General features: G+C 45.3%; 1 protein-coding gene across 1 annotated transcript in view; it reads left to right on the top strand.

The window, feature by feature from the left end:
• The window catches only part of LOC135903795 (high affinity cAMP-specific and IBMX-insensitive 3',5'-cyclic phosphodiesterase 8A-like), a 44,920-nt gene extending 29,329 nt beyond the window's left edge, over positions 1–15,591 (top strand). The window contains exons 15-20 of the mRNA XM_070528453.1: positions 3,973–4,168; positions 5,206–5,336; positions 6,791–7,016; positions 7,222–7,374; positions 9,525–9,654; positions 15,298–15,591. Of these exons, the coding sequence (XP_070384554.1) occupies positions 3,973–4,168; positions 5,206–5,336; positions 6,791–7,016; positions 7,222–7,374; positions 9,525–9,654; positions 15,298–15,389 (928 nt within the window). The 3' untranslated portion in view covers positions 15,390–15,591. The remainder of the gene's footprint in view (positions 1–3,972; positions 4,169–5,205; positions 5,337–6,790; positions 7,017–7,221; positions 7,375–9,524; positions 9,655–15,297) is intronic.
• Positions 15,592–15,946: the final 355 nt, after the last annotated feature.

The following is a 15,946-nucleotide window of genomic DNA, read 5'->3' as shown; positions in this document are numbered from 1 at the left end:
GCAAGTACGCGAACGAGGCGTCAACGGAGAGACGTCGCAATGCTCTCGCAATAATCTAGGCGTTGATATCACCCAAATAACGGCCCAACAACTGAGAGATTTGTATATGCATGATTTTTAAATTACTGGTTGAGTGTACATCCTCTCGGCTAGTATGTATATAAAGTGTGTATGTATGCTTCTGTATATGTGTGTGTGTGTAGGTATGCATACGAGTGTGTATGCATATACGGGTATATGAATGCATGTATTTGTATATATATGTGTGTATATAATGTTCAGCGGCGTATTCTTGTCTCATTTGTATTCACCACGAGAACCACACAAGCTACCCTAAGTATTTTTGGTTTAGTCACCAGTGGCTCTGTATGGATATGGGTGTGCATGTGTAAATGCGAGTATGTGGGTTCATGAGAGTATATACGAGTATGTGTATATATATGTATGTATACATATGTATATGTGTATGTGTATATATGTATGTATGATGCATATGTGCTTGCATGTATGCTGTTGCCGAATATTCTGTAGAGGGGGCTGCGGGCCTCGTCAAGCTGCCTACTGGAGTAGCTTTTACTTGCAGCCTCCTCCATCAAGTAGATGGAAATAAAGCTATTCTATTCTATTCTATTCATCCACGCAGGGATACCTAAGTGCCCTTGATTTTTACCTTCAACTACCTAGGCGTCCACATCACAACGGGCCTCACCTGGACACCTCACATTACCTACGCAGATAACGCGAACAAAGCTCAGATATACTTTCTAAGTACTTTTCGCACGCGCGCTCGTAGCTGTTATGTTTGCTTTATACAGGGTGTTCCACGTAACTTGTGCCAAGGATGTAAAAAAAGTGGTTAGCCGCAGCTGAATGAAATCGACGGCATATGGTTTGCCGTCATGTGGCGCTCTTTAGAGTATTTTTTTATATTCCGGTTAATTAGTTCATTAATTTAGACGAATTATGCAAAATTTGTAATATTCACTTTAGGGCCAAGTGCGCTTCGTTGTACTGTAGAGGGGGTTCAGAAACGACCGATCCACCGAACAAGGTACAGCTGCGTGGCGATTTTTTTCGGAGCTTAAAGAAACTCCACGAAATATGAAATAAAGTCACGTGACTGCGCTCGTGCGCTATCGTATTGCAGCGCTCTCAACCGTGCGTCGAGCCTGTCGCCTATCAGGGACGAACGACGGCACTTCCTTTTCGTGTGCCACCGCCAAAGATTTGTCAGCCGACGCCCAGAGCCGCGGCGGCTCACTTCGCCACGGCCCGCGAACCGCGATTGAGAGCGCTGCAGTACGACAGCGCACGAGCGCAGTCACGTGATATTTCATATTTCGCGAGCTTTCCTTAAACGTCGAAAAAAATCGCCATGCAGCATGTACGTTGCCACAAAAATTTGTATCGGTCGTTTCTCAACCCCCTCTACAACACGTCGAAACGCACTTGGCCCTAAAGAGATTATTAAAAATTTTGAATAATTCATCTTCGTTAACTAATTAAGTGGAATAATAATTAAAGAAACTCAAAGGAGTGCCACATGACGGCAAACCATGTGCCGTTGATTTCATTCAGCTGCGGCTAACCACTTCTTTAAAATCCTCGGCACAAGTTATTTGAAGCACCCTGCATATCAATAATAAATTCTAAAGAAATACGCTGTATACGTTCGAGACGTTCAGCCGAGAAATACAACTCAAAACAACTCTGTCATATATAGCTAGAGTGCAGTGTTTCGATTTAAATGCGATTATCAATGTTGTGGAACTTCACCCAGTTTTCGGTATGTCTGCCCGTCTATATCCTCTGCTAAGCTGTTTCGCATGAACTTGGGTCGCTGGGTCTAAGGGTAGAGCATTGGGCTGCTGTGCTGGTGCAAACGGGTTCGACACCAACCGTTGAATTGCCTTCCGCCTCTGAACGTCGTATAACGCTTTCAACGAACCTCTTTCATGCCAGCTTGGGTCACCGCTAACCTTATGTGCCACTGGTTGTGTACCGCTCTTTGATGACAAAAGAAATTCTTTTAAAGTTTATCCGGTGCTTGACGGAATCAAACCCGAGTCATATATAATCAGACAACCTAGTCTGAATAACATTAATACCCATGTCATGTGCGGACTTCATGGCGGCTTCGATACATGGCGCAGCGTGTCCGGAGAGAAGCGCCCTAGGGGAGCCCGGCGGCTGTACATGCCCCAATGTGACGCGTTTCGGCGGTGACTGCGTCACTGTATTGCTTCGGTGCTCATCACACTCATGTCGACAGCCATCCCGATTTGGTTTGTGCCGGAATTTATTATTTTCCCGAAATTCAACGTGCCTCTTTAGGTTTTCATTTCCACTCCAACCTTCTTTTTTTGGTGAATACATTTCTTTCCAGGGAAATTTCACCGGTTTTATTGGTATATAATTTTTTCGCGCCGAGCTTTCGAGTTTCTTCTCGGAATATATCTGGTTCACTTAATTTTGTTGGCGCTGAACCGTGCTGTGTGAATGCAGATATTCTCTTTAACGCTGGTTTTGCATCATTACAAAGAATAGTAAAGTTTTCGAAAAGCAGTCTAGCATGGGCACAATGCCATACGAAGATTAGTTTATGGTTGAGAAAGCTGAGGGAGCACCGGGCGCATGGGCAGGCAACGGTTGGGTCAGGCATGCTTGCGGATGGCTGTAGGAGATGCCAATGCATGCCTTTATACGACAGCATACGTGTCCTGGAGAAGCACAAAGAGAAATGCTAAGTAATTCATGAAGATAACTGCATTGAAAAGGCAAGCGATAACCGCGAAAGCACCTCGTCGATCGCTTTGATCAAGGAATGGTTGATAAAGGGAAAATGAGACATCCACACAGTCGTAGCCATTGCTACAAAGGAAACCCATACGGGTTGCTAAAAAAAAAAAAAAGCCTCGCTGTTGAAAATTGGCAGAGCGGCTGCCCCTGAGAGGTGCTGGTCCTGGGTTCGAGTCCCGGGCAAAAAGGAATCTTTCAAATGCGAGACCTTTCTTTCGAGGAACCCGTATGGGTTTCCTTTGTAGCAATTGCTACCATTGGAGTATGTCTCATTTTCCCTTTATTAATTACTTCTCTCCATCTTGTGGGCTTCCGCAGAAATATTAAGTCAAACTTTTGCGTTTGCTTTGAATTGTTGATAAGTTCAACTTCTCCCGGCCATCTGCTAGCCAGCTGGTTAGCTCAGATGATAGAGCGGCTGCCCCGGAAAGGCGGTGGTTCCGGTTTCGAGTCCCGGACCAGGACAAATTTTTCTTCAACTGCGAGGCTTTTTTTCAAGGAACCCGCATGGGTTTCCTTTGTAGGAATTGGTATGATTGGGTGGATGTCTCATTTACCCCCTTATTAATTACCTCTCTCCACCTTGTGGGCTTCCGCAGAACTGTTACGTCAAGAAATTATTGATCTGACTACCTTATTCAGCAACTGCGCTACAAATCTATGAAGAATGGCGGAACACCATGTGCAACAATTGGACCCTTCCTTTGCTCTTTTGTTACGTGCGATTTCCATATAGTGAAATAAGCTGATGGCTTCGTGTGCGCTGTGTTTTCGCGCTCCAAGCTCGCATTGAGGTGAAAGGAAACACGAATGGGCAATTCGCTCGCCGCTGCTGCAGCTCTTCATCACGCCATCGTTCTGACAGCCAGTATCCGCGGTCACTGATTGAGGTGTGTTCGTGTTTGCCTGTGCGCGCGTGACAGCGTGCTTGTTAATTTGATTGGTAAGCGAATATTTATAGCAGCTTATGCAACTCATAAAACTACTAACCTTACTTCGTATAGCTGCTGTCCAATAATTTGCTCTCGCAATCAACGCTTCGTGTATCGGGTGAAACTGCTACATTTTTTCTCTCTTCAAAGGTTTACTTATCTACAAGCGCTGTAAATGATACGAATGCGTAGTTGGGATTCGTAAATGGGCAGAAATGAAGCGACCTTTGCTTGTTTGCAGGCCGCTCATCTGGTTGGGCATGTCATTGTTCTCAAAGATGAACGTGCACGTGAGCTTGGACACCGACGACGCCACCATTCGCAACTGGCTGAAACTTATGGAGTCTCACTACCTGGACAACCCGTACCACAACTCAACGCATGCCGGTGACGTCATGCAGGCCACTGCCTACTTCCTGCTCAAGCTGCGGAAAAAGGCGTGTCATCTGACAGGGTTCTTTTAGTTTAGTTCCCTGCGTTTTACTCGGTTATTACGTTCAAGCTTCGTACCAAGTGAACTTTTGTCGAAAACTGAGTGGTTCAGTCGGGCACATTCATTTCGTACTAAGCTTTTACTGAGAAATAAAACACTGCGATTTACATGCGCTGTCATGGCAAATACCACAGGGAAGCTGTACGTCCTGCCCTCACTTAAATCGTAGACAGCCAAATAAATTGACATGCTGATAAATTAATTTGTTGCAACAACACGAGAAATATTAAACTCGGAAAGTGAGTGAAGCGCCAGAGAAAAAGATGTACGGAAGCATTACTTTAGATATGAATGCTCACGATCTGTTACGTTGCAGCAGCCTTGCATTAATTGCAGCGCAGTGTTTGTGTGCACTGCAACTAATCTTAATAAGACGACGCCTTTGTTACCACTTAATAAATTAAATTTCTATACACGCGACACGATTGCAAACTACATTAACGGAACGCTTTGTCACTTTTGCTCGCAATCCAAATATGTGAAACAGAAATACTCTCACTTGGCCACCACTAACCCGCACCGAGCTCTGGGAACAGATCTTTTATATAGGGCCTCGGTTCTGTTGACTTCTGTAGCAAGTTCATTAACTTACCAGCATTAACCTGCTAACTGATATAGCAGGTATATTAACATATTTATTATATGCACAATTTTAGGAAAATTGGTTGAACGGTTGCTTATAGAGGGAATTCCTGCCTTTTACTTGCGTTGGATACGGCGATTGGAGTTGGCCTCGAATTAAAGCCTCCTAATTAAATAAGATTCCACGAGCAATGACACCACGGTTCTTACGCGTGGTCATAAAGTTTTTTTTTTCTTTCAGAGTAGCTTCACTGCAATACAGCGTGCGCTGTCTGTAAACGGCGCACGGCCTGTTGTGTCTGTTGATGCTGCTTCTCTGTGAAAAGCGTTCTAGCAGTTCTGCTGTACTGCGGCAGCCAGACCACAAGCGAACGAAGCGCGCGTCCCGGCTGTTTGCAGGACATATTCGACCCACTGGAGGAGGCCATATGTCTTATATCGGCGGTGATACATGACATCGACCACCCCGGAAAGTCGAGCCAGTTCCTCTCTAACTCTGATCACGAACTGGCAATCCTCTACAATGACCGGTGCGCCTTCTTTGTCGTAACTAATAGCGCGCTACATGAGCGGTGATGTTACTTGATACACGGAGAGTGGCGACCTCTGAACAGTCTAGAAATAAAATTGGCAGAAATAATTTTTGCCCGCAGTAAGTGAGCATGCTTAGCATTACGATTAGCCGCTCCAATTGAGAGTGAGGTTGAAGCATGTGCTTCGGGAAGGCGGGCTGGCACCAGTGAACTTGGAGTTTGTCTCGTGTGCGTGCACGTGTCCACAAGTGCGCTACAACAGTAATCAACAGACTAGCCCGCCGAGATCTTGTCATCGAGTGAACCTTTCTTTTTCGAGATGGAGCTGCCGCCGTTAGTCGACAGAGTGCGTAATGAATGTTGAGGGCGTGGAAAGGACCGGGACATAATAGAACGGAAACCAACTCTTACCACTTTACACTGTGCGTTTGCAGAAATTGACATTTCGGAGAAAGAGGGGTCGTAGTTACGTGACGACGAAGTTCGGTCGCTCGTTGGAGCGGTACATATAATGGACAGATTCTGAGTGAAATGCCTACGTCGATTAGGGATAAAAAAAGTTTCAAGCTTGCACTTACACGCCGCTGCGGAAGTAATGAAGAAATTTCGATTTAATTTACCTCGAAACCCTTTCGAATTTTCTTAGCAGGAGCTGTATGAAACGGCTTAGCCACGCACATGCCCGCAGTGCTCACTTCTTGGCGAGTGTGCCCAGAGATAAGTCTTCAACTGGAAATGCATTGGCGGTGAATCGCTCATTCTGTCAAATTAGGTTTGTTGATGCTATCAGGCAGTGAAGGCGTACGTATTAACGAACCTACGGAGTGCGAACCTGTGCAGACATTTCCGTCTCTTTAACATCTCGCATTGCAGCTTCGGGACCCATCAGAACCCGCTTAATTAGCATTCCAAGCGCATGGCGACTTGAGTAAGATCATTCATCTCTTGCCACTCACATGGTTTGTACAGTCATTCGGCCTGTTCTTGCTTTTCTTTTTTGTGTCATTTTCGCTTTTCCTGTCATGCTGTGCAGGCCATTCAATAATTCGCTGAGGTGGCTTAGCGGCTGTGCCATTTCGTTGCAGCCGCGAGGTCAAACACCGGCCGCGGCGGCCGCATTCCGACAGGGACGAAAAGCAATAACGCCCGCGTACAGTTCATCAGGTGCATGGTCCACGGCTACCCAAGAACTCCAAGTGGTCAAAACTTATCCGGAGTCCCCCAGTACGCCACGTCTCACAAGGTCGTGCTTTCGGCACGGTTTGAGTGTGAGATGTGGCGTACTTAAGCGTATCTTAAATTAAAAATAAACGTCCAACAACCCTACTAATTCTTTTGCCAATGATGTTACAGAATGAAATCATTTTGTTTCTTTCTAATAAATTTCCCTCGACCACTTCAAAATGTGATAAAGACAGAGAGCGCGTCTTTACGAAGCTCTTTGTTCGCAGCTCTGTGCTGGAGAGCCACCATGCAGCGATCGCGTTCATGCTGACGCTGTCGGACGAAAAGGTGAACATTTTTCACAAGCTGGACCGTGACACATACCGCACGGTGCGAGCGTCCATCATCGACATGGTACTGGCCACGGAGATGACCAAGCACTTCGAGCACCTTTCCAAGTTCCTCAATGTCTTCCAGAAACCACTCCAAGGCGACGCGATATTTGATGCTGAGGTAGCTAGGCACGCCTTCCTAATACAGTGCGATGTACTACTTCCAATACAGGTTCAGTGTTAGTGTCCCAAGTAATCGTTTGTCACTTCGAAATACTATGTTACTCAGCGCGATAACTTGCACTACCTAACAGCAGTGTTTCGCCGTGATTATCATGAACGCAAATTTTTCAAGGCCTTTACACATATCTCGATTCACTGTGCAGGATAAAGAGGAAGATAACATGCTGCGCTCCTCCGAGAACATCATCCTCATCAAACGAATGCTCATCAAATGCTCTGACGTGTCCAACCCGGCGCGGCCCATTCACCTGTGCATCCAGTGGGCGCAGCGAATCGCCGAAGAGTATTGCGCCCAGGTATACAAGTAATATTTATTACCGTGGTCATTGACGAGCTTCTTCAGTGTCTGAGTTGCATCAGACCATTGTGTTCACGTTGTGAAGTTCAGAACTGAAACTTTAATGTGATAGCTATACAGATAAAAATTTAGCATTGGGCTGTTTAGGGAAGTGTGTGTTTGGCCGTGAACGAAGTGGGGCACGAGCAGCAGCGTCGTCATGAAAAATCACCATATTACTAGCCTGCGTGATAAAAGTAAAAAAAAATGCCACACAAGGACATCTTGAGAGGACGAGCGCTAACTACCAACCGAGTTTAATGCCTGCTTCACGTGAGGGTGTACCTATACATGGACGCAAGTGCGCTTGAAGAAAGCAAAACAACATAATAAGCGGCGCGATGCGGAAAGGATACAGTTACGTTCAGTTACGTCCTCTTTTTCCACCGACAATTGAAGTCTGGAATTCATTACCGGGAACATCCGTTCACTACCATAGAAACAATTCACGCAAGCTTGTTTATAAATGTTTGTATGTTTGTTGTTCATCCCACTCCTGCAATAGCCTCATTGTGACTGCAGTATGTACGTATAAATAAATAAATAAATAAATAAATAAATAAATAAATAAATAAATAAATAAATAAATAAATAAATAAATAAATAAATAATGCTAACAGACATGGACTAACTAAGCTCAGCAAGATATTATTGTGAATTGCCACCCTGTGCAACACTCCCTGGCAGTGTGGCAAGGTGTTTATTTATCGAGACAAAGCCCCTGCATGCTGTGCGCGGTTTCGCTCGACTAGTTGGCGTTACCGTAGTCTCTTCCTGTCGTTATAATGACTGCAACGTCCACGTTGGTACCTTTATAATATGACTGTGGAGGAGAAACGGCGCATCTCCGAGTCCAAATGGTGAAGCCGTACTGTCGAAACTCTTGGAGCAATGTGAGGCCGGACTGTCTGGTATGCGGGCCGCAAAACGTCGTCGCATGGGGGTACAAACACCTGAGAAACGCAAGGACCGTTTTGCTGTTATGAAGATGACAGAACAGCGTGGCAAGGCGGTGTTTTAGTAAGGGAAGGACTACGGCTCATCGGCGTATATTAGGGCGGCCGCAGCTCAAAGGTGATGGAGATGACGTGAGAGCTTAGAGGAACGTGACGCAAGGCTTGCTGCATTCCACGAGGATCAGAAGAAAAGCGCTCAAGAAGCTGAAAAGCGCGGGAACATTTCGTATCGATGGAAAAAGGTCCAATCGACGGTTTATGGTAAATGACATGGGCCATTTTGCAGCGTGTGTGACCGACCACTACTGCAGTTAGATTTGCCCAAAATCTCCTAAATTTATCATTAACCGATTTGAAACAAATTATCGAGCTATTTAGACTGATAACTCCATCGTATAACAGTCGCTCGAGCAAAGCATGAGGGCTTCGGACTTATTTTTACGATGAGAACGGGTAAATTGAAGAAGTATCCTCGTACACATTGCCAGCGTGGCACCCCGATTTAAACAAAAATCTGGTAGGTGAAGATTTTGTCGTCGTACCACCTAAGAGCTGCAAGCGAACACCTGCCTTATTTTACCTAACGTTGCCTTGGGATTTCAACGACTGTGGACTATATCGTACGCTTGAGTCGGTCAGAACAAGGCTCCCCCAGGAGCAAATAGCATTCAGGTAAAACATGGGAAAGACGTGCGTGAAGGTGCACTGACTTGGGTTTTTGTCAGAAAGAATTCATGCTGTTTGTTCTTCTGATAATGACAATCGTACGGTAGTAATCAGCACGCGTCCTGTGTCTCTCTCTTCTTATATAAACCTTACATGTTTTTTTCATACGCAAAGGTGTATTTACATAGTAAAAGTCTAGCTCAATTGAAGACATGTCCTCCTTATTGGGCTTTTGGCATGCTATACTTGGAAAACAGTGCAATACCGGAATGTGCCCATGATTTCTATCGCCGTTGAAAGGTTAAGACCATTCCTTCAAATTGCAACCTGTGCTTAAAAATGTATTGCTGCGAAATGAGCCATGCGGTTCATATATACTGCACGCCGTGTCGCGAGTCAGTGTATTCTACAAGCGTTGAAGCTTTGTCCGCTAAACTCGTTACATATGTTGTCGTGCTCGTGGCCTACTATTCTCGCGCGTGCGCAGACGGACGAGGAGAAGCGGCGAGGCTTGCCCGTTGTGATGCCTGCCTTCGACCGCGTCACATGCAAGATCTCCACCTCGCAGCTTGGCTTCATAAGCTACTTCGTGCGTGAGATGTTCCGTGCTTGGTCAGGTGAGGTACCCGCTTAGAAACTGCTTGACTTTTCGCACTGCGCCTATCCTGACACGTATAGACCTTTTACAACGAGCAGTCTGCACACCGTGCACCAGAGGCCGCCACGGACCCGCTACCACTGAACGCCTTCTGAATAGAGAGCAAGCCGGCAGCAACGTTTCGCCGAAAGGCCGCGAATCGCTTAGTACTATCTATTTAAAAAGTGGAATAGCAGAGAGGCAGACGTGCTTTGCCGTGAACTGCAAGAACTGAGACAGAGAGTTGAATGCGTGGAATGAGACACATTTGCGAGCTTCATCCGCCTCAGCTGCGAAAAGTGTGCCCGTATTTACTACCGTTCGTCATGCACACCTTTCCGCAAGGCGAGCACAACAAGCTCTATACTATCAGCATTGGATAGCCAATAGCCGGAAATGACTTCCAGGTTAACATCACCTGCAGCAACAACAGAGCGTTAAAGCCCCACCACTGATCTAAAATGTCACGGTATATATGTCTAACTTCGATAGGCATGCAAGTCAGCACTACGTCCCCCCCATGCAAACGCGATTTACTCCAGCAACTTCCATAACTTTCCATTGCAAAAACTTTCCATGCCAACTTTCTATAACTTTGCATAAGAGCGGAGTCGAACGTGGAATAACAGGCGGGTACCGCGACCTTTTATTCCAAACAAAAGGAGAGCGATCCCACAGCCACTTGCAGAATTTTGGTCCATCCAATACGCGAATACATTTTTTATTTACCATACTGCAGGCCCTCCTCGAGTCATGCAGGAGTGGATTCATGGTTAAAACTAAAATATTGAATGTTGCACGAGAGATTTACTACAGTATTGGAAATGAGACCAAGAAATGACGAGAAAAAAGAAACGTGAGAATAACAGCGCAAATAAACATCAATAAATTGCCTCCGGGCAAAACGTATACTAAATATATGCTAATCTGCGTTGCAAGTAATAAGACAACAATTTCCAAATTATCTGCTCATCGCTGACGACAAGAATTACGCGGTCCGAACGAACCACCGTGGTCGGAGCAGGTGGCAAACAGGCATTTTCTACGCGCAAACACACACCTATTACCCCATACGCCTATACAGTTAATTACGGCCAAAGCAAGCGCACGGCCTTAACTGTCCTAGAAATCAACCGCTGTAATGACTAGAATATTAGAATATAAACGGTGAAAGCAAACACCAGGCTGCTTCATTCGTCGCCTTCAACCGATAAGCTTGCAAGCAATTAGGTTTACAGAGCAAAGAGAATGGATAAACGAAAGGTATACTTAAACTGCCTCTGCAGCTTTGGCCAACGCCTTTCTATCCACTTACTGCTCGCCGCGGTGGCCGAAATAGATGCTGTCTGAGCCGTCTCTGCTGCCGCCGTCGCCTTTGTCAGCAAGCGAGCCAACGCCGATCAGAAGACGCTCAACGGCGCTAAAATGGAGCTCAAGGCGCTAAAATGTCTATAAGTGCTCAACCGTATTCCCTAATATGTCCGATGACATTTGATTGGGCCCTTACATTTCTTTCACACTTGCCTACAAAATGTCTATAGACTATATATAGGCTGTCTATAGAGATTCTAATTCACTCTTCTACTATCCATAAAAGGTCTATAGACAAATGTATACAGAATGGCTATAAATTATCGATATATATAAACCATTCCATAGACTGTCTAGGGGATTCTGGCCTTACGCTTTTTGACGACTGTGGTTTATAGGCAAACCATAGAAATTTCCTGTAGACCACTCTATAGACATTCTATGGAATTATGGCCTTACACTTTTTGTCAACTATCGTCTATATGCAAGCTATGCAACATTAAAAACACTGGGCTATGCAGTCTTTACACTTGTACCTGTACGGGTTACCTGTACAGGTAACTTTAGACTTGTACCTGAACCTGTGTGGGTTGTACCTGTGCGGTAACCTGTACACGTCGCAGAGGCTGTAGTTGCAGGAGGAGGTGGCGAATGCTATCATAGCAATTTTCGTTTGTTTTTGTTTGAAGAGGACAGCACCAATAACGGGCCATGCGAGTGGCGCACACGCACGCCCAAAGACCAATGTGCGTGCGTGCGTGCGTGCGCGCATGCGACAGTGACCTGTCCCGTCTTCTGGGCTGTTTCATTGAAAGTGTCACCTTACCAACTAGATAGGTCCGGATGCTTATCTTATACTTGCGCGATAACCCGCATAAGGGACAATTTAGGAATGGAGTTTTGACGCGTTTACTTAGTGCCTGGGATGCTAGGGTAATATTGACTAATTGTTGAACTATTAGTTCATGGTTCAATTTGTTATCATGTCATCCACCTAATATGACTAGCGTGCCTAGGAATTTGGGACGTCGCCGCTAGTGCCATCCATTGTTTTAAAAAAACTGAATGCAGTGGAACATTTCATAACGTGCTCAAATCGCTTTACTGATGTAACTTGTAAGGCATCCCGCCCTCAAGCGCCAAATCTGGCTGCATTCTGGCACTCTTCTGGGTTGCACGGTCACTTTTATGTATCCGTTGACGCCCTGTATATTGTGTGTTTAGAAAAATGCTGTCAATATGGTGCGTAGTCAATTGATAAAATTATGTCAATGACGTAACCATTACGACGAACTGTTGGCCAATGTCAAGTTTTGCGTCATTCCGCAATGTCGCGTTAGTTCGAAAGACACTTTTGTAGTAAAACTCTGCAGTGAAGCAATATTTCAAGGGCATGTGCGTTCTATGCGATCGTCAGCCACCGGAGAAGAGATGAACAAGCGTTTCTGAAAGGCGGAAAAGAGCAGGCAGTTTATGCTGCAAGATAATGGGTTAGGTTTAACATGATGACAGCGGTGCTATCACATGGTGTATTTTTACATTTGTTTTCTTTGAAACTTGGCATCTGCTCCTGGTTACAAATGTTGCGAAAAGCCAAAGAAACTACGTTCCCACCCCGTCCCGGAAAAAAAGAACGAAGAAAGAAAGGAGAAAATAGAAAGAAGAAAAGGATATTGAAAGGTACTTGAACAGCTAAGCAAGAGAAAAACAGAGTCTCTGTTGCAGACAGTGAAAGCCTGCTGTGACACAGAGCACAAGCTATAGGGAATAGGATAATAAACTGGGTCACTTTGATATCTCTGCAAGTAAGAAAAGCGGAGGTGCTGAATGACCTGTCATTTTTTCCTTTGAAATGTAAATATATAGCGTAGAAAGGGTACTCTTCTGATGAAATTATTCACCTTTACGATCATTGACAGACAAGAAACAAGGGCTTTTTGCAGTAAAACGCTAAAGTAGTTTGGCCAAGAATGGGACTCATATGTTCTACATGCAATAAATAAATAAATAAATAAATAAATAAATAAATAAATAAATAAATAAATAAATAAATAAATAAATAAAACGAGTCAGTAGATGTGAGTTTTCAAGTTTGTAATGGGAAATCACCTTGAGCTCCTGATGAAGTAGAACTTTGCCGTGAACGCACAGGGCACTTTGACAATGCAGTGAAACCAATGCATAGGGGTGAGTCGTGAACTAACACTCTGAGCGATGAAAACAGTCTCCACAAAGGAAACATTGAAGGGATGCAACCAGCGCTAACAGGACGAGACCAATGTTCCGAGTGACGCATGGTGGCGGAACAGGCGAACTAAACCTGATGTCCCGAATTCTCACATAAGTTGGAGCTCGGGATCAGCGACAATGGATCGGTAAAGCACACATCGGTGAAGGAAATTGCAACGCCATAGTGGATAGCTTCGAACTTGGCGCACAAATAGAGTGTAGTACAACGAAATTCAGAGATAATCTCGCGCGACCTGTTGCACAATATTTCTGCGATGTCATGTGCCTGCCCACCGTGTCATGCGCTTCTCCCTTGGACACCATGTGCACTTTGAAGCGATTGCGCCGAACCTAAATTGCAAGAAAATTACGTTTAAACAATAAAAAGCGAACTTTCTAGACGTGGTTAGTAGGACGCTATAAATTTTCTAACTTCATTCCTGCGTTTTTGGCGTTGGCAGTACAGAAGTATACGTGCCATTGCAGCCCAATGGGTGGAGCATCGGGCTGCTGTACCCATGCTGCGCAATTTGGCAACTCTTTGTTGCCTTGTATTTCTTCACTTATTAAGGCGAAAGTCTTAATTGGCTCGTCTTTTTTTTTTCTTTGCTGCCTTTGGCCTTAAAGGGCTTGTTGCAATGGCTTGTACCCCCAAAATTTGGGGGACGCTTAATCTTCGCCTTTAAGACACGGCAGCATATAAAGATCCCTGACTGCTTCTCACGCTTCCGGGCAACTGCAACTTATGTAACCGTAGTGTTTACCGGGAAACGCTGGCGATGAACGCTAATCACGAAGGTGAACTTTCTGGTAGAAACGCGACCTCTTGCGTGGGCCGCGGATGCGCGGAGGCGAGCGCCATCTGGATGGCGTTGCAAGGAACGGGCCGCGCCGCTCTATGAACGGTAGAAATTGACGCTAGAAAATGAATTTGTGTTTGAGTTTCCGCGCAGCAGAATTATGTTTTCTCGTATATTCAAATTACAATTCGACGCTATCATGTCTTTAGGTTGTGTGTAAGTCGTACTTTATGATTTTGCTGACGCATTTTATTTTGAGAAATTCAATTAGTTGAGTTACGTCTTTGCGCTGCACGGAGGGCGTCCGTGGTTGGGTATGCGTGGTTCAGCGTGATTTATCGCTCGCAGGACGGTCGACGCGGGACGCGGAACACTTATGCCGGTTTTTCTGCCACACGAGGCCCTTAACGCTGTCACGTTAAAAAGCGGTGTCTAGTCCAGTGAGATAAAAAATGTCATCAGGAATGGCTCATACCCCCGTAAGCAAGCAAAGATGCAATGGCTGAACATTAATGAAGAAATTAAAGAAAGAACGAAAGAACGAAAGAAAGGACGTTTAGGTAGTGCATTAGGTGCACGCATGTGCCGTTGAGAGGAGGTCGACCTACAGCGCCATACGTTTACTTCACACTGCGGCTCGTTATGTCTTGCAGGAAGTCTGACTTCTCCGATCGTATAACTTAATGCATTACCGTATGGGCAGCAGGCTTTGGCCTTGACGCGTTACAGGAGAGCAACATGCTGCCGAACCCTTAATCTATCGCCCGCTTCTTGGCCAATCCCCCGTTGTGGGCACGTGTCATAGTAGGGAAGTCATCATCGTTATCAACAAAAGGCGATCGTCTCAAATAGCTAGTTGGCGTTGGCACCAAGAAGCATACGTGCGACTGTGGCATAATATTTAAAGCAGCCGGCTGCTGGAGAACTATAGGTTGAATACAAGCAACGCGCACCCAGCCATCAGCACCCACGGTCAGGAATATGCCGGATGGTTTGCAAAGAGAGTTCGCTTTGAAACAACTAGAAAAACAAGAACATTCAACGGTTATTTTTATAAGTTTGCAATAATGTTTTCTGATTCTATAAAACAATTATCTCACGCAGTGTTTCTAGACAGAAAAGTTCTCTCTACTTTGGTTCAGAGCCCTTCTTAGCTTATACAAGTGCGCAAGTTTGTGAATTTTTTGTTTTATTGAGAACCTTTCTTGTCCGGCATCATTTTGTGTGTCGTTAGAAAACCGTAATGCTTACACTTACAATAATTTTGATCTCGATACACGCAGACTTCGGCGAGATTCCCGAACTGATGGAGTACATTGAGCAGAATTATGACTACTGGAACGACAAGGACAAGGACAGCCGTTCAGCAAACTAATCGCAAGCAGTCCGCGGCTGACTCGTCGGGCGTGCACGACAGACTTCGGTCGCACTCGCAAGGCTTGCAGAAGGCACAGCGGACTGAGCGCCTTCTCGTCTCGTCACTGTTAAACACGGTTCGTAGATTACGGGACCTGGTTTTCTCAGAACACTAAGTGCGGTGCCGTGAACCAATTCATTAAAGCAAAGAAAGAAACGCAGGTGAATGTGGTCCTACTTTTTCTCTTAATATCAAGTGCGGTGTACTGCGCCCGAAGCCTTCTCGAGCTATTTTTAGGCTATCGCTGCTGGCTTCTGGCTCGTGTGGCGCATCTCTGCTGAAGAATAAAGGGTGTGTGAGATTCCGCAAGTGTGCTTCCCCACACATCTCGTTCGAACCACACGTGGTGGCGTTCGTCGCCCTAGAAGTGGAAATAAAGCAGTAGTGCATGATCTGATGTCGCAATCTTCGCCACCATTTCTTCCTTACTACATCTGCACTGTTTGCAAGCTTACGCCATCGGCTGAACGGTGCTGTGATTTGGAGGTCAACCATCACAAGAAAGGCAACCTAAC

Source organism: Dermacentor albipictus, chromosome 1 (genome assembly GCF_038994185.2).
Source record: "Dermacentor albipictus isolate Rhodes 1998 colony chromosome 1, USDA_Dalb.pri_finalv2, whole genome shotgun sequence".
NCBI lineage: Eukaryota > Metazoa > Arthropoda > Arachnida > Ixodida > Ixodidae > Dermacentor > Dermacentor albipictus.
This window is presented reverse-complemented; position numbering and strand designations above follow the sequence as displayed.